Here is a 24290-nt window from a genome sequence, read left to right as displayed (position 1 = left end):
TGAGTTCTGATAGGAACTTTGATGTTGCTGTTGTCTCAGACCCTGAAAGGCAGTTTTATGTTGAGCCAGTGGAATAGTTAAATGTGACTGTTTTCACTCAAAAATATAAACTTAAAACTATGGTTTCCTGAACACAGTTGGTGGAAAAAAATTATAGATAGATAGATAGATAGATAGATAGATAGATAGATAGATAGATAGATAGATAGATAGATAGATAGATAGATAGATAGATAGATAGATATTGCTTTTTTTCTTTGTACATTGTTTTCTTTACTTGTTGCACTTTGTGGTCTTCCTACCTAATTTTGTTGTGCAAGAAACTGGACAATGACAATAAAAGTTCTAAGTCTAGGTTTATATGTTTATATATGTGGGAAAGAAGTTGCGTTTTTCTACCTCAGAGGATGTTGTGATGTCTTCAAACGGATCAGCAAAGTCTGATGGACTTTTCTTCAGAGTCTGGTCAGCAGGCAGCGTGTTGTCATTGTATGATGTCACAAACTTAAAGTCACTGGTTCTAGAACCTGTGGTCAGGTATGCATCATAATTGTAAGTGCTGCGTAAAGTTCCTGTGCCATCAACATCTGCGTAATTAGGAGGGAGATAACCGCTGGGGATGGCAACTGCTCCATCAAACAACAGTCTGGGCTTTCTCCTGCGACAAAACCTCAAACCCAGGATGATGATGATGAAAGTCAGAAAAAACGTGGACACAGACACCAGCGCGATGATCAGATAAGAGGTCAGTTTGGAATTGCTCTCATTATAAGACAGATCCTTCAGTTCTGGCACCTCAGCCAAGTTATCAGAAATAAGTAAATACATGGAACAGGTGGCAGACAGAGAGGGCTGTCCGTTATCTTTCACTGCCACTACAAGGTTCTGTTTCATGCTGTCAGATTCAGAAATGTCCCGGTGTGTCCTGATCTCTCCGCTGTGGACACCAATGGTAAAAAGTCCCGGATCTGTGGATTTGACTATTTGATAGGACAGCCAGGCGTTCTGTCCGGAGTCTGCGTCCACCGCGATCACTTTGGACACCAGAGAGCCTCCGTGTGCAGCTTTGGGGACCAGCTCGGTCATGAAGGAGTTGCCCTCCGGGGAGGGGTACAGGATCTGAGGAGAGTTGTCATTCACATCTGAGATGAACACACTCACGGTCACGTTGCTGCTGAGAGGAGGAGAACCGTTGTCTCTGGCCATCACGTGGACTTTGAAGCTCCTAAACTGTTCATAATCAAACGACCTCACAGCGTGGATCACACCCGTGTCTCCGTTCACAGACAGATAGGAGGACACCGGGGCACCGTTCACCTCACTAGCTAACAGAGAATAAACCACTGTACCGTTCTGTCTCCAGTCGGGGTCTCGAGCACTAACGGAACATAAAGTGGAGCCAGGTTTGTTATTCTCACTCACATATGCACTGTACGACTGCTCATCAAACACAGGTGGGTTGTCGTTGATATCAGCTACAGATAACTGAACACTTTTAGAAGAGGACAGAGGTGGAGAGCCCTCGTCAGTGGCAGTGATTGTAATGTTGTAATTGGACACTAGTTCGCGGTCCAATTGTCCTGTGGTCACCAGAGAATAATAGTTTTTAATAGAAGGAACCAACTTAAAGGGGACACCCTGCTGGATCGAACAGTGGACCTGCCCGTTATTCCCAGCGTCTCTGTCCTGAACATTAATAATGCCCACCTCTGTACCAGTTGGCACGTTCTCCGGTGTGGGGTTAGACACTGAATTTAGATATATAACTGGTGCATTATCATTTACATCAGTCACATCTATTAACACTTTGGCGTAAGAAGTTAGACCTAAACCATCTTTCGCTTCTGCTCTCATTTCAAAAGAATTTCTGTCTTCAAAGTCAATCACAGCAGTTACTTTAATTTCTCCCGTTTTAGGATCAATTGAAAATACATTTATGTCGTCGTCAGACACGTGACTTAAGTCATACGTTACATCTCCGTTCACTCCTTCGTCTCCGTCTGTGGCACTGACTTTAATCACTGGTGTATCTAAAGGACAGTTTTCAGGCAGACTGGCTTTATAAACGGCCTGGCTGAACACTGGGGCATTATCATTGGCATCCAGCACAGTGACGCGTATGACTACGGAACCGGATCTCTGAGGAGATCCACCGTCCAAAGCTGTGAGAAGTAAATTCATCTCGCTTTGTTTCTCTCTATCAAGAGTGTTTTCCAGTACGAGTTCAACCTTGTTGCTGTCAACAGCCAGAATAAAGTTGTCGTTCTTTTGAAGCTCGTACCTTTGCACAGCATTTTGACCTATATCTGCGTCACGGGCTTGCTCTATTGAGAAGCGGTTACCTCTGTCTGCCGACTCGCGTATTTCCATCTCAATCAAATTCTTTTTGAATTTTGGCGAGTTGTCGTTCACGTCTTGTATATGAAGACTTACACGATGAAGCTCTAACGGATTTTCTAACACCAGATCCACTTGCACAACACATGAAGGTTTCTTGGCACAAAGGCTTTCTCTGTCGATTCTCTCCAATGTGATCAGATCCCCCGTTCTCATATTAATATCACAGTAACGCTTATGAGTGCCCTCAAAAGTAACACGAGCCTTCCGGGAAGATAAAGTCCTCAAATCAAAACCGAGATCCTTTGCTATATTTCCAATTGCTGAGTCTCGTTTAATCTCCTCGGGAAAGGAATAGCTCAGATCTCCACAAACGAGGTGCAGTGTTACAAAAATGGAAGAAATGCAGAAGATCGGGCCTTGCGCTGAAAATCCTTTGTCCCGCATCTTGACAAAAATCGACCGTCAATTTCAAAGAAAATGTACTGTGCAGCACAAAAAAGAAGGTCGGACCAAGACAACTAAATGTTCGGTTATTTGGTAACAATTTGCGACATCTCTATCCGGGATTTTACCAGATTATCCAGACACTTTACAACTGATTTCGATGCAATAGTGGGTGGAGTGGCGAGAGATTATTTTCTGTTAGACAAGGGCGACACCACGAGTTACTTTATCATCTTCACACCAGAACGTATTGAAATATTTTCGCAATTTAAATCCGGATTGTGGCAGCAATTCATCATATTTAAATTACCTGTGATTATCAGCTTAAAACTTCCGTGTGATTTCTGCAATATAATAGACTAAGCACAGGATGAAGGTCTTCACTTCACAGGTATACCGTATGCCTGTCCGTGTAAACGAGATTTGGATTGTAACTTATACATATAATGCCTTTGCTTTTGCTAGGTAAAAGTTTGCATAAACCGTATTCCTAAACATTATTATTGCGAAATGTTTAAATCTCCAAAAGAGAGGGCCAACATAACTTTGAGTGTATAAACACTGTACATTTTTAACAGTAAAAGAACACATTGTCCTAAAGTGCGTCAGGGCATTTGGATGAGTTACAATACATTATACATTTTGTTACATATGAAAATAATTAATATAACAGAAATGCGTTCTGAATAACCGAGACACAAAAATACATTTTCCTACTGGGCTGCGCGAGAACACCAGAAGAGCCTTTCAGTGCCACACAGAGCTGTTTTTACATTTTATCTTGTTAGGGCCAACTGTTTCAAGAGTATGTAACAATAATAATAATAATAATAATAATAATAATAATGATGATGATGATAATCCGTCCATTCATAGTCATGAAGCGAAAACCATGCCTGGGCTGACACAGAGACAATAGCCCGTTTTTAATTACACTTCCTAAGACCTTACCATCGATTAAACGTGGCAAAGTCTTGTAAAAATGTTCCATCAGTCCAGAAGCCTCTTACTTGTGGCGTCTCCTTTTTGTGCTGGGGTATTAAGTTAACCACAGTTAACCATTCCACCCCCCAGGGGAGCATGATACAACAGAAGAGGTATGTATCGCGCTCTTCTCAATATTGGTAGTTTTGGACATAAACTATTCTCTGCCTCGAACTGTTTGCAAGGTAGAAATTGCTGGCATGTTGTGTCATCTGTTGCTGTTGGGTCGGGAAGCGCTCCTCTCCTGTCTAGGTGGAGTAGTTCAGTGGGCCTGGTATGTATTAGCTAACCTGTCCTCTGGGTTCGGCTTTGCATTTAAATTGCCGATTTATTAAATGTAATATGCCACTTTTCATATATGAAAGCTGCTGCCTCTCTTCAGGATGCCTCGCTGTTGTGTTTCTCCGTTTTGTACTTCTCTTTGGTTCTCGTTTATGCTGCTTTATTTCTTTTTTTTGTTATGTTATGATTTGTTCACTGGTATTGTTTGCGTCAGCGGTGCTTCGCTCATCGCTCTGCCACTTCAGCTGCGACCGTGTTCAACATCCTAATTGAGACCTTAATTATTTTAATTTATGTAAGTTTCTGTACATGTCTGATGTAAGGTTAATGTTGCAATTATATTTATTTCACCAAGAATCGTTTAATTTATTTCGCTAGAACTGTTGTTACGTTAATGTAGCCTATTATAGGATTCCTTGGTGTAAAGTTACATTAAAGCATTAACGCCACCCCCATGGTTGAATGTATAGAAATTTAAAAACTAGCTTTGTTTTGTTTTGTTTGTTTTGTTTTGTTTTTGTTTGTGTGTGGTGGGGAGGGGGGGGGGGGGTATTGCTTTGTTTTAGAATACTAAGGGTGCATTTCCGAATTTCGGAACTTTGTCTCCTGCCACATCTTTAGTGGAACGAACCTGTGCGCCTTACTGGTGCTTTTAGTTATTTCGTTGAGTGAAATTACCTAGCTGGCGATGGTGGGAATTTTTTCCTGCCATAACTATTGTGGGAATAGTGAATTTAAGGGGCAAACACTAAATACACTGTTTCATACCCTCGTGTTGCGACAAACAACTTCGATTGACCGTGTAACGATGCCTCTTAGATTGTAATTCGTGAAAGAACAATGTAGCCAGAGAAATATTAAAGACGGTTAACTTAAATGGAAAGGTTCTGAGCATCCCTACCTCATCAAAAGCCTCCACAACTTCAAACGGATCAGCAAAGTCTGATGGACTTTTCTTCAGAGTCTGGTCAGCAGGCAGCGTGTTGTCATTATACGATGTCACAAACTTAAAGTCACTGGTTCTTGAACCTGTGGTCAGGTACGCGTCATAGTTGTAAGTGCTGCATAAAGTTCCTGTGCCATCAACATCTGCGTAATTAGGAGGAAGATAACCGCTGGGGATGGCAACTGCTCCGTCAAATAACAGTCTGGGCTTTCTCCTGCGACAAAACCTCAAACCCAGGATGATGATAATGAAAGTCAGAAAAAATGTGGACACAGACACCAGCGCGATGATCAGATAAGAGGTCAGTTTGGAATTGCTCTCATTATAAGACAGATCCTTCAGTTCTGGCACCTCAGCCAAGTTATCAGAAATAAGTAAATACATGGAACAGGTGGCAGACAGAGAGGGCTGTCCGTTATCTTTCACTGCCACTACAAGGTTCTGTTTCATGCTGTCAGATTCAGAAATGTCCCGCTGTGTCCTGATCTCTCCGCTGTGGACACCAATGGTAAAAAGTCCCGGATCAGTGGATTTGACTATTTGATAGGACAGCCAGGCGTTCTGTCCGGAGTCCGCGTCCACCGCGATCACTTTGGACACCAGAGAGCCTCCGTGTGCAGCTTTGGGGACCAGCTCGGTCATGAAGGAATTGCCCTCTGGGGAGGGATACAGAATCTGAGGAGAGTTGTCATTCATATCTGAGATGAACACACTCACGGTCACGTTGCTGCTGAGAGGAGGAGAACCGTTGTCTCTGGCCATCACGTGGACTTTGAAGCTCCTAAACTGTTCATAATCAAACGACCTCACAGCGTGGATCACACCCGTGTCTCCGTTCACAGACAGATACGAGGACACCGGGGCACCGTTCACCTCACTAGCTAACAGAGAATAAACCACTGTACCGTTCTGTCTCCAGTCGGGGTCTCGAGCACTAACGGAACATAAAGTGGAGCCAGGTTTGTTATTCTCACTCACATATGCGCTGTATGACTGCTTATCAAACACAGGTGAGTTGTCGTTGATATCAGCTACAGATAACTGAACACTTTTAGAAGAGGACAGAGGTGGAGAGCCCTCGTCAGTGGCAGTGATTGTAATGTTGTAATCAGACACTAGTTCGCGGTCCAGTTGTCCTGTGGTCACCAGAGAATAATAGTTTTTAATAGAAGGAACCAACTTAAAGGGGACACCCTGCTGGATCGAACAGTGGACCTGCCCGTTATTCCCGGAGTCTCTGTCCTGAACATTAATAATGCCCACCTCTGTACCAGTTGGCACGTTCTCCGGTGTGGGGTTAGTGAGTGATTTTACAAATATCCCTGGTGCATTATCATTTACATCAGTCACATCTATTAACACTTTGGCGTAAGAAGTTAGACCTAAACCATCTTTCGCTTCTGCTCTCATTTCAAAAGAATTTCTGTCTTCAAAGTCAATCACAGCAGTTACTTTAATTTCTCCCGTTTTAGGATCAATTGAAAATACATTTATGTCGTCGTCAGACACGTGACTTAAGTCATACGTTACATCTCCGTTCAGTCTTTCGTCTGCGTCTGTCGCACTGACTTTAATCACTGTTGTATCTAAAGGACAGTTTTCAGGCAGACTGGCTTTATAAACGGCCTGGCTGAACACTGGGGCGTTATCATTGGCATCCAGCACAGTGACGCGTATGACTACGGAACCGGATCTCTGAGGAGATCCACCGTCCAAAGCTGTGAGAAGTAAATTCATCTCGCTTTGTTTCTCTCTATCAAGAGTGTTTTCCAGTACCAGTTCAACCTTGTTGCTGTCAACAGCCAGAATAAAGTTGTCGTTCTTTTGAAGCTCGTACCTTTGCACAGCATTTTGACCTATATCTGCGTCACGGGCCTGCTCTATTGAGAAGCGGTTACCTCTGTCTGCCGACTCGCTTATTTCCATCTCAATCAAATTCTTTTTGAATTTTGGCGAGTTGTCGTTCACGTCTTGTATATGAAGACTTACACGATGAAGCTCTAACGGATTTTCTAACACCAGATCCACTTGCACAACACATGAAGGTTTCTTGGCACAAAGGCTTTCTCTGTCGATTCTCTCCAATGTGATCAGATCCCCCGTTCTCAGATTAATATTACAGTAGCTTTTACGAGATCCCTCAAAATCAACACGAGCTTTCCGGGAAGATAAAGTCATCAGATCAAAACCAAGATCCTTGGCTATATTTCCAATCACGGAGTCTCGTTTCATCTCCTCGGGAAAAGAATAGCTCAGATCTCCGTAAGCGAGCTGCAGTGTTACAACAAAGCAAGCAAAGCAGAAGATCGGGTCTACCGCCGGAAATCTTTTGCCGTCTGCCATCATGGGACAAAAGACCCGTAAGAAGGAGAAGAAATTGCTGTGTACAAAAACAAAGTATTATTCCAAAAAACATTAAAGATTTCTTAAAGGATGGAAACAAAATAGAATTCGTGCAACGAGCGGATTCCTCTGAACAACTATAACTGATATTTATGCAGTAATAGTGGGTGGAGATGTGCTGCTTTTGTGCTAGCCCACAGCGGCACCAAGAGTTGTTTCTATCTAGTTACACTTACATGTCATCATATCAAGAGTCTCTAAACCCATATTTATTTATCATACGAAAAACAAATCTTCCTCGGAATGCTATTTTATCATTGATGAGCATCGCATACATTATGGTGTCAAATATTAAGTTTTAATTATGGCGCAAAACTAAACGTTTCAGCACCACCGTTACAGCTCTCTCTATTCTGTAGGTTTGACTGATTACAGATCCGGAGACAATCATGTGCAAAATGTGCTCACTTTGAATCATTTTGTTACAAGTGTTAACTCTTGAGAAATCTATGAAATCATATTGTGTTCCTGAAATGTAATCTAGGTAATATATTTATAGTAAAAATCTTCTGGTAAAAGATATGTATGATGTGCTTAAGGAATTCTACTTTTCCATTTCCATTTTTTAATAAAGTGTTCACATGACTTGATTGAATGAACATTTAAAATATTAAACGATTATTACTACAAGCAGGAACAGCAAAGGACTTGCGTAATAGAACCGAGTGGAAGTAGTAATATCAGAGATAAAAACACATTTAGAAGAAGAAAAAAAAAAATGTGCCTAGTTGTTTCAGGACCATGGACAGAGACAGCAGCGTGCTGAGTAGCAAGTAGCACTGGCAGCCACTGACACTATAAAAATATCAGTACTGCTTTTTCTGAATTTACACTTTGTCCCAGTTGGGGCCCTTAGCTGTTACAGAATGCCAGGTTCCATAATGAGAAATGAGATTTGCTCGCTCTGTCTCTCTTTCTACAGAAAACAGTGTGTGAAACAATTCTCTGAGCTGCTTCTAATGCCATGTCAGCTTCACCACACCAAAACATTTCTTCTTCCTCCTTCCCCTAAATACTAGTTGTCATCTAGTAAATTTAAAAACAGAAAACTAAACTCTGACAGCACTGAAATTGCCTTTGGAGAGTCTGAAGATTCCTTTGAATACTAGATAGCACTATGGACTCAATTAAAGGGTGATGCGAACTATTTTGTCTTTAGTATTTAGGTTAACCTTTCAATCTACCCCTTTCTTATTTCTTACTTTTTGCATTCTCGATTGCGCTTGTGCATCTTCTCTTATTTAGGTCCCTCGCACTAGATATGTGAGCAGAAGGAGCCACAAAGTGAGACAATGAGAAAGGAGTAGATACTACAGCTTTAACAGAGACACACATACACACAAAGATTCAAGGAGAAAACTTTGATCTGAGGTCAAATAACTGAAACTACTTTTGAATACAAAGAAGCAGTAGTATGAAGAGTCCTCCTTCCATCATGGATTGTCTATTTCAGTTGTGTGTCACACCTATTTTATACACTCCTGGTATCCAGTGCAAAACACTTTGCAAATGGATGCATGAATGCCTCCTCTCTTCTGTCTTCCACATGCATTTCAGGAACTGAAACATTGTTTGTCATGGTGTACTAAGAGTAATCACAGGATGGAGGAAAGAGGTGATGAGGAGGCAAAAATAAATTCAATAAATATGAGATGTTTTAGCTCATTTTACTTCCTGCCACTGTCTTTGTCCAACTGTTCTCTTTCCGGATTTGCATTGTTCTTCTGTTTGAATCACCTTCACTGGACTCTTGTTTGGACTCATTCTTCTCCCCCTCGGTGACTTTTTTCTGTCATCCATAAGTTCAATGAAATAACCTTTTGTTGCAACCTTTTTGTTTGCCTCCTTTCTGTGCTCCCTTTTGTATCCTCCTTTGAACAGATTCTAAGTCATAAAAATAAGTCATTTAAATAAAAAAAAAGATATATATTTAGTTAAAACAAAAGTTAAATTTAATGGAATCTGATCAAATAAACTTTGATTGATATAAATTTAGTTTATACCAGACACATTTTCCCCAAACATTAAGTATTTGGATAAATAAACCCTTGATTTTATATATTTTACTGCATTTTATTCAAAATTATTGCTTAATGTTGCTTATTGAGGGTCAAAAAAATATTTTCTTTGAATCTTAAATTCTGGTGTTAGCAGCTACATAAGTTTTAAGTAAAGATGAGTCTGGCAACCTTACTCACTTTCTAAGTCCACACTGTAAAAAAGAAAAAGTTGAGAAAACTTAAAATTTCAAGGCAACATGATGCAAGAGATTTTTGAGTTTTCTCAACTTCTGCCAACTGTAGTTGACTTAACTAATATTTTCATGTTCTGCCAACTTGGATCTACTTGTTCACCTAATTAGGATAATCCTGTAAGTCTAACAAAGAAATTCTGGTTTCAATGCCATGTATTTCTGCCTTCACCAAACAAAGATATTCCTGTTGAATTAACATACAATTATTCCCTCCAAGGCCATGTATTCCTAAATTCACCAAACGCAGATATTCTTGTTGAATAATCATACAATTCTTACTCCAGTGAGTTGAAAATTTACCAATATAAATAAAGAAAAATGTATGCTGTTATCGTACTTGAAAAAACACTCAAACAGATATAGAATAAAACAAAGCACAACTGAATGTTATGTAAAAACTTATTTTTTTTTTCAACAGTGCTTTCAGTATATTTCAGAAGGTCATGGGCAGTGGGGTGAATTTCTGTAAAAAAGCAAACAAACAGAAAAAAACGTGTTGCCAGTTTCTTTAGGGTGCTTTGAGCACCCCAGCAGAGACATTAAAATTCCAGAGTCCAGAAAAAAAGAAAAGTGTCCAGCAGCTTAGTCATTCACGTTCACACCCTGACTGTCCTGTAAAAGCTTAACTTAACTATTGCACACTAAATAGGGTAGTGCAACAAACAATTGCCTATGTACCCAGACATCGACATTTTACATGGGCTTACTATGATGAACTACAGAAGTCAAAAGTTATTAGAAATGTTACCATCAATGAACAGCGAACTATCAGGTAAAATACCAGTTCCATACTTCAGGTGGAGTGAAAAACACTATAACAAATCTTTTAAAATCCTACAAGACAAAATTTCACCATAGATTCTCAATAATACAGATTCATCTGACTAATATTTACATTTCAAATAATCCCTTATCCACTTCAACTTCATATTGACCGACCAGGTCAAAATGAACCATTCTGTTTTGACTGTTCCTTCTTTTCTCCCTTCTTCCTTTCCTCCCTCTTTCCTTCACTTATTCCTAATTAATTTTAACAGTTCAAACACTAAATATGCAACTCTTTGTAACAGGTGAACGATTATATAGAGGGAAAGGGGTTGAACTACTGGTTTTTTTTTTTACATGACTCTACAATGCACTTGAACATGTTTAAGAACAAGTTAAACTCATGTCTGGCTTCCCCATTAACAGTCACAGCAAAAGCTTTGTTTTTAGAGACCTTATGCGCTGTGAGCATCGAGAGCCACCGAGTTCAAAAAAGATGCCCTGAATTGCTTCAAAGGTATAACTCATCTGCTTTGGATAATCAATGTTGAGGGCATACAGAAGGCCAAAGAGGTATGCCAAGGCAGTAGAGAGGTCTGGAATGTTATGTAGCACGATGTCCCCTTCCAACACAACAGCATGTTCTCGCACAGACGTATCGGCATCGTCATCTTGCAGGATGGTGAGGATGGCAACTGATGCACCGTTCAACACTGGTTCCAAAATGTCAGTGTCCTGAAGAGAAGAAAAGTAAAATATGAATTATTGAAAGCTAAGAAAAATTAAAGACAAAATACATTTCTAAAGATCTTAACTTTAACCTCTATACCATGATGCTCATTTGACTCATGGAGGTTTTAAAAAGAAAAAGCTTATTTTCCTTTAATTAACAGCACAATATCTTTCACCAACCAACCTTGTGATGAGTTTTGTACAAAAATATTTTCTGACAGATTTGTTTTTTTCAGATTTATAGTTTTCTACAAGCCAACAATGAATCATTTTTTGTAGCTTTTTATGAAAATAGAACTCCCCAACACTCCCCAAGTTCCCCTTTAACAGTATTTAAGGTTATAACAAAGGACAGCAGACAGTAAGCCTCTCTGGTATCATATGGCAGTTTCAGTTTGTGCAGTACATGACCAATTCACCTGTTCATTGGGGTTTTTTTTTCTGTTCTTGCTTCTGGATGTCACAAGTATGCCCTGTGACTGTCTTTCATACTGCTTACTAGAGTTAAACTCAGTGTACCAGTTTTTCTACCATATCCACTCATTACTTTATATTCTAGCTTCGGTACAAAAAAAAAAAAGAAAGCAGCTCATTCACTTTCTCATAGTTATGTTTTTGTTACATTTCTCTGTCAATCCCTCAGGCTGTGCAAGTTCCCTAAATAGCACTGTTGTATTCATAATGACCTTTGAATGCCAAAATAAGAAATTTCACCACATGGTTGTTTCAAATGTAAACAGTATTTCTATATATAAGTCTATATATCTGTTGAGTTTGTAATCAGGTAGCGGAGGCCAAGTCTGGGTTAAACACTTTATTTCAGGCTTTACAGCAGCACTCCATCTTTTTTACCTCTCTCTACTTTCTTCTTCTCCCCTCTCTCTTACCCAGCCTCATTAGCGGCCCCCCTGGTCTGACAGGGTAACAGCATGTGCTAATTTTCTTCCTTTATTATAGAACCTTGTAAACACAACATCCCCCCTTTTCTCAAATAATACTCTCTCCCTTGCAGCACAACATGAAACATTCGACAGCCTTTTACTTTTGAGGCAATTAGTAACTTCAGAACAGTATTATATATATCCTGATAAAAGAACTGTAATGGCAAAGTAAACGTGCCCCAGATCAACCCTGAATCAAAAGGAACAACCGTGTGCCTTCTTCTCAGCTTATCAGAAGTCACAGCTGGAATTAAAGAGAGGTAATGAAACTCAAATGCACTTTCCATTCAGTCATTTCTCACATCTGCATATTTCTCCTTTCTTTTTACCTATTTCATAACAAAGTCTTTTTTCCATCTTGGTGGTTGTCTGTCCCTCTGCAGGGTGGGACGTGTAGCTGTCTGTGCTGAGCTGATGTTTTCCGCCTCTGTATCAGCTCTTTGTGTGTGTTGAGTTCTCTGGGACGAGTGAGAGATGCGCTGCATTCCATCTTCTCCCATCGCCGAGGATGAAAGAACTCTCACCCATCTGCTGCTGTACCTCCAGCGGCTTGGTGTATTGTGGCTCTCCTTTTCCCACATGGAATGGCATACTCTCACTGAAGCACCCACAGTCACTTTAGTAGGTTTAGCACCTCTCTGTCTGTATAAAGTGCACTTCTTTTCTGTGTCAATTAGAGGTGGGAATCACCATACATCCCACGATACGATATTATTGCAATTTTTTAAAAATATTTTGCGATATTCAGATTCTGTACATAAAGGTAAACTTAATCAATATTCATTTTATCTAATAACAAAGTCTCACACTCAGTTTTATTGTTGACAAACTGAACGGTTTGTATTACAGTCTAGTCCAACTTAACTGAATGCAACCATCTGGTACAATTATAGCTATTCTGAACTATGCATTTTATGAAAACTATGCAGCCCATTCAGCAACTGAAGAATTTGAAAGTAAATGAAAACAAAATATAATTTTACATTAAATAAAAAAGTTTTAAACTTAATTAAAATAAAACATGTCTTAAATTAAAATAAGTAAACTGTCATGTTTATTGCTGCCAAAAAAAAAAGTTAAACACATTTGGACAGTGTCAGGATTCTTGCTCAGAAAAAGGAGCTGATCAACGTGCTCTGAAGTCAGAGCATGTTCCAATCCACAAAAACTTTTTTTGTAACAAAATATCGATTTCTGCTGTCCCTGTATCGATACATTATTAGCAAACAAAATATCACGATACTACACAGTATCGATTTTTTCCTCCACCCCTAGTGTCAATGTCACTTTGGATCTGATGTGGTCATATTGTCCAGCATCCTTCGGTGGTGGCAGAATGTTGAGTTTAGTCCGCAGAGATTTGGGAACGATCAGCCGTGTTCCTCTAAATATCAGCGGTGACTCTGCTGCCAGTTCATGTCGGACCAGGAAGTAGGGTTTGACATCATCTGGTAAGGATTTGCTTTCTTTCGGCCAGCCCGAAAGAACGATCTGTCTTAGTTTTGTTAATTCAGGATAGTCTTCACATTCTGCTTTGAAGTCTGCCAGTGGAAGCGCTGTTAGCTGAGGAGAAATTTCAGCAATCTCTGTGATTAAGTCCTGTTCAGAGTCTTCACTTGTGTTTGTGGTATGCAGGGTAACACGGGACATACAGTCAGCTATAACATTTTGGCTTCCTGGACAGTACTCTAAGTCATACTGGAAACATCAGTCTGGCTGACCAACGTGCCATCCTCATGCCAGCTCTGTTCATCCCCTTAGTACTTAACAGGGTGGTGAGGGCCTGGTGATCAGTTCTCAGAGTAAATCTACGTCCCCATATGTACATCCTCCATCTTTCGACAGCCCATACGCAGGCGAGGGCTTCTTTTTCAATTGTTGAATATTTCCTCTCAGCTGGGGACAGGGTGCGGGAACCAAAAGCAACAACCCGTTCCTCATTGTTTGAGTTCATCTAGGTCAGAACAGCTCCAAGACCAATCTGACACATCAGCGGTGATGAACGTTGGCAGATCTGGGGTCCGTTCTTCGTACCTCGCTTACTACATCCAAGATCAAATGACACATCCAAGATCAAATCATTGCGCTAACTTTGAGCTCGCTATTCCGGTTCTCCGAACACATCTGTTGTTGACGATTAGTATAGCTGGATGAAGTAATGTGAGATCACTGGGTGGCTTAACAGGGCTACGCATCGATAGTAGAAACATTGATCGGCAACCCTTTGATTGGTCGGCGAAAAGGTCGGTATTTTTCGGCAGCAGAGCAAGGACTCTTGATTGAGGGATTTCAGGAGTTTCAGAGTTTAATTAAAACGCAAGGGAACACTGCAAAGGCTGCAAAAGCAAGGAGAGAGGGCTGGCAGAAAGTTGCTGACAAATTAAACTCGTAAGTAATTTAATAATAACAATAATAATGGATTGGATTTATATAGCGCTTTTCAAGGCACCCAAAGCGCTTTACAATACCATTATTCATTCACTCTCACATTCACACACTGGTGGAAGCAGCTACGGTTGTAGCCACAGCTGCCCTGGGACAGACTGACAGAAGCCAGGCTGCCATATCGCACCACCGGCCCCTCTGGCCAACACCAGTAGGCGGTAGGGTAAATTTATTATATTATATTACATTATATCCTCTTTCACATTAGAGCCACAACAGGACCCACTAGAACATGGGAACAAGTAAAAGTGAAATATAAGAATATTCTACAGAATGGTAATATTTATCACTTATATTGCTTTTAGTCTCTTGAAAAGAGACCCTGAAATAATCTGTTTGTTTGTTTATAACAGCAACCAAGAAAAGTGCAGAGCACAAAAAGACAGGTGGTGGTCCTGCACCCCCTCGTCAACAAGTTGGTTAAGTAAATAATACCCTCACGGGAAAATCGATATCTCTCTATGATCACACTGTCGCGCTGAGCTAAAGGATCCTGTCTATCCCGCAATATACGCTGAATTCTGAAAACTCTCCTTATCAATCTTGCACCTTCCGCAATGGGTGGCTCGCGTATAAGGACAGGACATGGCTGCGACAGACTTCCCAAATCCACCTTCGCTTTTATAGCAGTGGTCTCTCATCTTGATTACATGAAGTAATTTACAATTACTACTCTAAAATATGAATTACATCTGTAATAATCAAATACATGAAATAGAATGATTAACTCATTCACTGCCATTGACGTCTATAGCCGTCAATTGCAGTGAATGAGTCAATGGGTTTAACTCATTCACTGCCAATGGCTGGCAGTGAATGAGTTAATAGTACATTTCCCTTTTTTTAGGAAATGACCTGTATGTATCTGTATGGAATCAATAAAAGGATCAAGTACTGCATTATCTTTAGTTACATTGATAATATTTATTTATGGTAAAACAGTGGTAAAATATCGCTGTTGCTTTCGTATAAATGAAGCGGACATACCTGAGTGGCCGCGATCTAATCCTGTTTACATAAAGTAAGCCTGCTCCCGAGCAGGTTTATGCTTACGGATCTGTTGCTATGACAGCAAGTCCCGGATGAGCTTCGGAGAACCGAACGATCCAAGATCACGCGAAATCGTCAACAATCAAATCCAGCTAACTTACTTAGCGAGGTACGAAGAACGGACCCCTGGGTTGAAGATTGCCAGTGCTGGGCTTTTTAGTAGCATTTCCTTCAGTTTGTTGACGCTTTCATTTGCTGTATCAGTCCATTGAAGTTCAGCCGTCTGACTTGTCCGAAGTAGCTCATGAAGTGATTCAACCACAGTTGCATAGTTTGGTAGGAATTTGCTGAACCACAAAGTCAAGCCTAAGAAGGAATGAAGAGCAGCCATTTCCTTTGGTGCAGGGCCTTTGGCAATGGCAGTCAGGTGGTCTGGGCCGGGGCTCAGGCCATCCTTGGAAACGACGAGTCCCAAGAACGGAATAGATGTCTGTCCAAATTGGGGCTGGGACAACGCGTCGACGTAATCGATTACGTCGACGCTTCGTCACTTTCAAAAAAAGACATGGCGGCAGCGAGTAGCGGAATCATGAGTGAGGCAGTTGCAATCAACTTAAATCACTCCACCCGAACACGCAGTTCTACAGTATGGGGATATTTTAACAGAAAAGGAAGTGATTCAGTCGTTTGCCGGCTTTGTGAGGTGGAAATGGCCTATCATAAAAGCACGACGGCTATGCACCAGCACCTCAAACGACTGCATCCAGGAGCAGCTTCTGCAAAGGACAAACCACCGTAAGTTTTCAACTTTTTTACTAACGCTAGTTTTTACTCGTTAATTCATCCAGACACCCCCCCCCCCCACGTGGACATACACTCGCTCATAGACACAGAGATAAACACCCAACCTCCGTAAATGCAAAACTCATTTAAGCTGCTTAGCAGTAACATATAGCAGCTGCTGTTTAGTTGTTATTGTTTTTTTGGTTTGTGGCCCATGCTGGCAAAATGAGTCGGAATGCACGCAGGCTGATTATCAGAATCGGCGAAAGACAAAAATGTGAGACAGCGAATTGGCCGCAGGAAAAATGTTAACAATGATAATGCACCACCTGCTAAACGTAGCCGTCGTGGACACTATTACAACATTGTTAAAGTGCTTGCAAAAGCAAAATGACAATGAACTCTTGATTTGTCAAATTTAATGTGTTTCATCCTATTTGAACGCTGTTTTTATACATAATGCTTCTCCAGCTTGAACTTATAGGTCAAAAGTTATGCCATCTAATGACTAGAAAGCAGTGCACCAGTAAAGGTGCCATCAGCTATGGCTGTTTAAACGTTATCTTTTCCAGCCATCATGATTACTGCATATCATATGTTCAACATTGGGGATTATTATTAACCTCTTACTGTTATGCTATGAAAGCACATGGCATAACAGTATGTGTGTGTATATCTATCTATCTATCTCAACCAGATCCTTATCAAATTATTTTGATATTATGCTTTCCATATAATTATTTAGTAATTATTCAAATTCATCTGTGTGCTGTGTGTGATTTATGATTTCAGGAATAAACAGAAAAGTCTGGAGGACTACTGTCAGAGAAGAAGTACACCATGCACCCCCCAGGAGGTGGCTGTACTTACTGAGAGCGTCTTATCTATGATTTTAAAAGACAAGAGACCACTTGCTGTGGGTGAGGGATTCAAAGAAATGCTGACCACTTTCCAACCAGGTTACACTCTGCCGTCTAAGCGTCATTTTACAAGCATGATGAAGAGAAAGTATGAAACTTCAGTGGAGAAACTAAGGAATGAACTAAAAAAAAAGCCACATCCAAAATCTCCCTTACCACTGATGCTTGAACAAGTCTGGTCACAGAGTCCTACTTAGGGGTAACTTGTCATTTCATTATTTGTTCAAAGACGCCATTGCTGCTGTTTGTATATTATTAATTTTTTGCTATGATTTCCTTTGTTATATTTGTTTTTCGTTAGATTAATTGATGCATCGAAAAATTAATCGCTAGATTCATCGATTAGGAAAATAATCGTTTTGCCCAGCCCTAGTCCAAATCAACTTTTGTTGAAGTTGATCTGCAGACCGACATCCTTCAGGCGTTGGAGGACAGCCTGTAACCGTTCATCATGCTCTTCTCTGAAATGTCCATACACTATTATGTCATATTATGTCTCCTCTTTTAGGACTGTTTGCATCATCTTTTGGAAGGCAGAAGGGGCTGAAGCAAGTCCAAATGGAATTCTCGTAAACTGGAAGAGTCCTTCATGGGTTATGAATGCTGTGAGGCTTTGGCTATCAGGGTGAAGAGGCAGTTGGTGATAAGCTGAACTTAAATCAATCTGGCTAACATGTGTAGCCCCAGCCAGCTGTGCAAACAAATCCTCCATGTGAGGAAGAGGGTAACAGTCCATGATCACACTCTTGTTAGGTTCACACAGATCCACACAAAGTCTTAAGTCTCCCTTATTTTTTCTTCCAACCACTAGAGGACTCACCCATTCAGCTGCATCCACTGGTTCGATGATGCCTGCTTGGAGTAGACGTTTCAATTCAGCTGACACCTCACGTATCTGAGTGGTAGACGCCACAGTTTTTGACGAACCGGCTGTACTGTCTTGTTCACTTGACCTTTGTGGATGAACCCTTTAACAGCTCCGAGATGATGGGAAGAAGAAGAATCAATGTTATTCACCATGCATGTTTGTTTACTGGCTGGTGATCCTCTTGCAGGATCCTCTCCTTTGTTGATGACTTTTCCAGCAATGATATCAATGTTAAGTGCTTTATTTAAGTCCAACCCCAGAAAAGGTGATCCATCTTTAACTATGAAGAATGATCCTGGGACTTTTCTGTCATTGTTTGCAATCCTCACTGAAGCCTGTAGGTAGCCAATGACAGGCAAGTCACCTTTTGCATAAGTGACAAGCTTAACTTTCGGTTCAGTCAAAGCACAGGGTGCAAAATGTTCTTTGTAGATGGCTTCTGGAAGGATAGATACTGAAGCTCCTGTATCCACAATTAACTGCAGAACCTCAGAGTTTCCCTGTGGTGTTTCAATGTTCATTTTGCATATAATCTTATCACATGCTGCAGTCATTGGTTTGTGATCATCAACACATAAAACTGTAAACTCGGGAACAACTACTTCCCTGACCACTGCTACAGCTGATTTACAAACTCTGGCGAAGTGCCCTTTTTTGTTGCGATCGTGGCTCAAGAGTTGGGAGTTCGCCTTGTAATCGGAAGGTTGCCAGTTCGAGCCCCGGCTCCGACAGTCTCGATCGTTGTGTCCTTGGGCAAGACACTTGACCTGTTGCCTACTGGTGGTGGTCAGAGGGCCTGATGGCGCCAGTGTCCGGCACCCTCGCCTCTGTCAGTGCGCCCCAGGGTGGCTGTGGCTACAATGTAGCTGCCATCACCAGTGTGTGAATTTGTGTGTGAATGGGTGGATGACTGGATGTGTAAAGCGCTTTGGGGTCCCTAGTAAAGCGCTATACAAATACAGGCCATTTATTTTTACCATTTACATTTTACTTTTGCTGCTGGACAGTTTTTATCATTAGCCAGGTGTTTCTCGGATCCACATCTGAAACAATGACGCTGTTCCTCTTTATCACTTGCCTTTTTGTGCCATTCTTTAGATGTAGGTCTCCGAGCTTGAGCTGGTCGCGTTCCTCTTTTTCCCCGAAGACGTGTGTCCTTCACCTCCACAGCTTGTACTGCAGCAGTCTGGGCTGTGGGCGCAGAAGAGAGGAGTGTAGCATTCTTGACCGCAGCCTCCACCTGAAACGCAAGTAACTACCTTGTCCAATGTAAGGTCCTCCTCCAGCAGCAATTTATCTTTAACAACACTGAGATTAGCATTAGCAACAAGCTGATCCCGAATCATTTCACCCTCCATTATTCCAAAACCACATGGCACAGCTAACGCTCTGAGGGCGGAAACATACTAGGTCACAGTTTCATCAGCCCGCTGAACTCGCTGTCTGAATGTGTGCCTGCATGCCACTACATTCACTTTAGGGGCAAAGTGGTTTTCAAGCGCAGTCATGGCGTCAGCAAACGTTGTACCTTGATTCGGCAGTGTGTAGAACAGTCGTTGTCCCTCTGGTCCCAAGCAATAATAAGACGGCTCGTCGTCTCGCCTCCGGCCATGCATCTCCCGTAGCATTTATCACTAGCATGTAGTTCTCAAAGAATTTGCGCCACGTCATAACTGGTATACCCGGCTCTCCCGCATGTTGCAAAAAGGGCGGTGGGCTCGGCACTGAAGCGCTCATCCTCGTCGCCAATTTGTTGAGTTTGTAATCAGGTAGCGGAGGAGAGGACAAGTCTGGGTTCAACACTTTATTTCAGCCTTTACAGCAGCACTCCATCTTTTTTACCTCTCTACTTTCTTCTTCTCCCCTCTCTCTTACCCAGCCTCATTAGCGGCACCCCTGGTCTGACAGGGTAACAGCATGTACTAATTTGCTTCCTTTATTATAGAACCTTGTAAACACAGCAATATCTACTATAAAATCCTAAATCTAAATCAAAAGCAGTCCTATACTCATGAGTCATTTAAAACTTTTCACAATAACTCTATCAAGGCATTACAATTTTTTTTATTATGTAAATTATCACAATTCAGCAAATTAGCCCATGTTGCCTCAAAACAATGTGGTCATTAAATTACACTGTATTCGAACCAATTACGCACTTATTTGTAAGGGTCTTTCAGGCTGAGACTGAGACAGAAAAAGACTGAACAGGGTGATCCAGAGGGTCAGCTCTGTTCTAGGATGTCCTCTGGACCCAGTGGAGAGAGAAAGAAATGACATAATTTAAACACAAATCAGCGTGATGAGAACTACTGATAATGAAAGTAAGCATCTTTGCGGAAAAAAAATATCTGAGGAGAACTTTTTTTATCTTAGTTTGTCCCCGGTCCCATCCGAGGAGGCGGGGTTTATGACCTATACTGTAGCCAGACACCAGTGGGCGATAGAGACATTTTATGATTATAATTTCATCAGTGTATATTGTGCTATAAATATAGTGTCAGTTATATGGCTGAAAGTTAGCATTGTTAAAATGTTATATCACGACTGAAAGTGAAAAAGAGACTTACAGATCATGGAGCTGGCCAAAGTACCACTGTCACTATAGCAGAATTATGAAATGTGCATGCTTCCTGGCAGTAGAAGGGAGTATATGGGTCAGAAGTGAGAGGCAGATGCATGCACAACAACCCCCCCCCCTCCCCCCCCCAAAAAAAAAATAAAAAAATAATAAAAAAAAATAAAAAAGAATTAAAACTAAAATTAATGATATTATCTATATTAGTAGACATTGTGCTTGATTTTACACTAAATACGTGCATTTTGATCCAATCTTTTTCTTAAAATATTTTCTTTTTTTTTGTTTATTTGCTTGTTTCTGCTTGATATTCATACAATACACTAACAATAGATGGCAAATTGATCAAAAGAAAACAACCACATTTTAGGGGGGATTTTTTTATTCAATAAGAAAGAAAAAGGTAACAGCAAGTGAATAATTTAAATAATGATTTAAAATCAAAACTGAACTGAAACCCTTCAGTTGCATGAATGTTAGGAATACTAACAATTATCTTTCCATAATGAATGCCAATTTTGATTATGAGAGGAGTGAAATTTCAAATAATGTAAAAATGCCTAGCTTTATTTACCTGTCTGGTTGAATTGTGGTCAAACGTGCTGTCATATTTTAACCAGTAGATGGCGCCTTTTACTTAGTACTCTTGCCTATGAAAAGAATGCAACACTGATGAATAAGTGGCAAGTGCAGTGGGTTATTCGTGTAGTGTTTCCCCACTATGTGTTCATATATGTTTCATATGTCCTCACTGTAAAAAAATCCTGGAAATGTCTGACATTGCCAAGATATAATACTCTATGCATTTAGGTGAAATTAACACTTTCATGCTGGACTTTCTCAAGCACTGACACGTTCTACACGCACTGCATGATGGTTAGTGAAGTCCAGCAGTTCTGTTTAAGCTCTGCACATATTTCACATATGAATTGCTTTCTGCTTCTGCATATAGCAGTAATGTTGATTATATACTCTTGCTTGTTTTTATTAGAAGGTGAATCAGGCTCCTACCCTCACAAATGTACAGAACATAGAGCACAGCTGTTGGCATATTAGCCCATTGTGTGATCTATGATTGTCTGTGTCCTGTGACTGATGGGGATCAGTTATTTTTTCCCCCCCCATTATTACACTTGCAAATCGCTACAGTTTCTGATAGGAGCTCATGTAATGTTTATATGCTTTTTATGGTAAATGGTAAATGGCCTGTATTTATATAGCGCTTTACTAGTCCCTAAGGACCTCAAAGCGCTTTACACATCCAATCATCCACCCATTCACACACACAGGTGATGGCAAGCTACATTGTAGCCACAGTCACCCCGGGGCGCACTGACAGAGGCGAGGCTGCCGGACACTGGCGCCACCAGGCCCTCTGACCACCACCAGTAGGCAACGGGTGAAGTATCTTGCCCAAGGACACAACGACCGAGACTGTCCAAGCCGGGGCTCGAACCGGCAACCTTCCGATTACAAGGCAAACTCCCAACTCTTGAGCTCATTTTATGAGATTCAGTGCTGGCCCTGGATGACTGATTTCGACTTGTGGTCTGTGCATGTGAGCCATGTGTAAGGTGCAGGACTGAAGGATAAATAAATTAAATTAAAGTAAAAGGGTAAATGCTGTGAGAAACACAGCCCATTAAGGACAAATTGCAACTTGGGTGCTATAAATGTTTCAGCTACCAATAAGCCCTTCAAGATCATTTGTCTTAATCAGGCTGAAATTTTTTTCCTAATTCTCAACCTACTGTCTAATCCAGTTTCCTTAACTCTTTTGCACTTTCTCAGAGGAACTGCCTTTCCAAGTTATAACTTGTATCTCTGTTTTTGCCACAGGCCAAAATTATTCCTCATATTAATCTCACTATCTTAACTCAAGTCACTCAATTTTGCTTCCTTGACAGGATGATTTTCCTGAGTCACTGCAGTTTCAGTGCACATTTATATGGCATTTCGTTTCTGTTATGTTTTTGACATTTTTTTGTTCTGGCCTTCATCCATTAGTTCCTTACATGTCCTAAAAAAATATTGTGTAGTCTGTGTTTATGTTGTGTTTTAATTTGTTCACATTTGTGTCTGAAAGGTACAGTGTGTAAATAGTGTCAGCAAGTGGCCCTCTGTTGTGCTTCTTTCTGTTTGCTATGTCATGATATATATCCATATTCATTAGCCAGAGATTCACTGCTCTGCAGACCAAACACTGTGGGCTACTTTTCTGCAACCAATCCAATTGTTTTGTTTGCTAATTTGTTTGTATACCTCAAATGAGCTAAAATATACAAATACCACAACATATCTTGTAAATCCTCATGGGAATGTGTTACTGTAGGGATTTTGAATGTGTGGGCGTAGGTCTTTTGGTTAAAGTGTTTTCTTATCTGTTGTTCCTGTTAGAAAAGGAATTTGAGATACTGTATTGAATCTTCAAATCAGTAGCTATAGTCATTTGTGAAATGCTGTCTGTGGCATATAAAAGGACACACCCATCCAGGGCACCCTGCTGTTTCAACCCTCCTGTGCTTGCTAAGTATATAAGGCTGTTGCTATAGAGACTATTCCCCAAATAGCCGTAACCATGGAAACTGTCTCCAGGAGAGAATGAAATAAAGAAACGGATGTTGCATCTTTGCAAGCATTTTTTTTAAACATGAACTCTTGAACCTCTCTCATCACAGTCTCCCCTCTTTGGATGAAAACTGGAAAGAAGGAGACTTTATTAGCATTAGTATTGGGCTATTAACTCAGCATTGAAAATGTCTTACATTTTGTTCAACCGAGACTACAGATAAAAGCAAAGTAGGAAATTTGATTTTTTTAAACAGTCTAAAGTAGGAAACTATTGAATTTCCTGACAAACTGGATAAATGTATTGATTATCAATGCGGCATTTTATCTAGGCCAGAATGAGTAATGGCTCACTACTGTGTAGGTGTTTCGACAAACTCACACACTGGGATACATCAAATCTACTTAGCCACTCTATTAAATTATGGTGCATCTGGAAGCTTACTTTCACATGGGACCATTTGGATCATCTGTGACCATGCTTTTAATGAGGAGAAATTAGGCACCCAAACTAAGTACCTCAATGTGCTTGTCTTTCATCTCTGCAGGGAACAAGTCTTTGTACCTGACTGCATGTCAGTTCAGAGAAAGAAGGATGTGAGCATGTGTGACAGAGAAGAGCTGCCTGCAGATATTTTGTTCGCCATGCCCTCTGTAAGGAGATGCACTTGTTTTCTATATTGCCTGCCAAAAAATTGTAATTGTAAAGGCAACTTTTAAATAGGTGTAGTATTTTAAACGTGCACATGAACTGGGTGCTAAAAAATAGATTTTTTTCCCCTTAAAACCTGAAATAGATTTAGTCACTATTTAATTGGCCTTCAAATGGCAGGGGAAAAGCACAGAGCTATCTCTCTCACACACACAAGACAATATATTCACATGTATTTTAATAAAGCAAATTTTATTAGTGATTTATAAACCAAACACATTACCACTGTATCCATTTATGGAAAATAAAAAGTCAAAAAAATAAATGAAGTAAATGAAATTCACTACGTCACTGTCACAGTTGATGAGAGGGTGTACAAAAAAGGGTTTTACAAC

General features: G+C 40.6%; 1 protein-coding gene and 1 pseudogene across 1 annotated transcript; both read right to left on the bottom strand.

The window, feature by feature from the left end:
- Nucleotides 1–357: 357 nt before the first annotated feature.
- Nucleotides 358–2855, bottom strand: LOC146638824 (protocadherin gamma-A11 pseudogene; annotated as a pseudogene).
- Nucleotides 2856–2916: 61 nt separating this feature from the next.
- LOC146638823 (protocadherin gamma-A11-like) lies at nucleotides 2917–7339 on the bottom strand. The gene is made up of 2 exons (XM_085364940.1): nucleotides 4952–7339; nucleotides 2917–2979 (listed from the first exon to the last, which is right to left on the bottom strand). Exons 1-2 carry the CDS (start codon nucleotides 7337–7339, stop codon nucleotides 2917–2919), a joined length of 2451 nt encoding a protein of 816 aa, XP_085221066.1.
- Between the last annotated feature and the right edge of the window lie 16951 nt (nucleotides 7340–24290).

The sequence above is a fragment of the Diplotaxodon limnothrissa genome, linkage group LG2 (assembly GCF_057381915.1).
Source record: "Diplotaxodon limnothrissa isolate DT_005_m linkage group LG2, D_limnothrissa_male_GT1.1, whole genome shotgun sequence".
NCBI lineage: Eukaryota > Metazoa > Chordata > Actinopteri > Cichliformes > Cichlidae > Diplotaxodon > Diplotaxodon limnothrissa.
The sequence above is the reverse complement of the archived record's forward strand: the minus strand, read 5'-3'. Positions and strand labels throughout refer to the sequence as shown.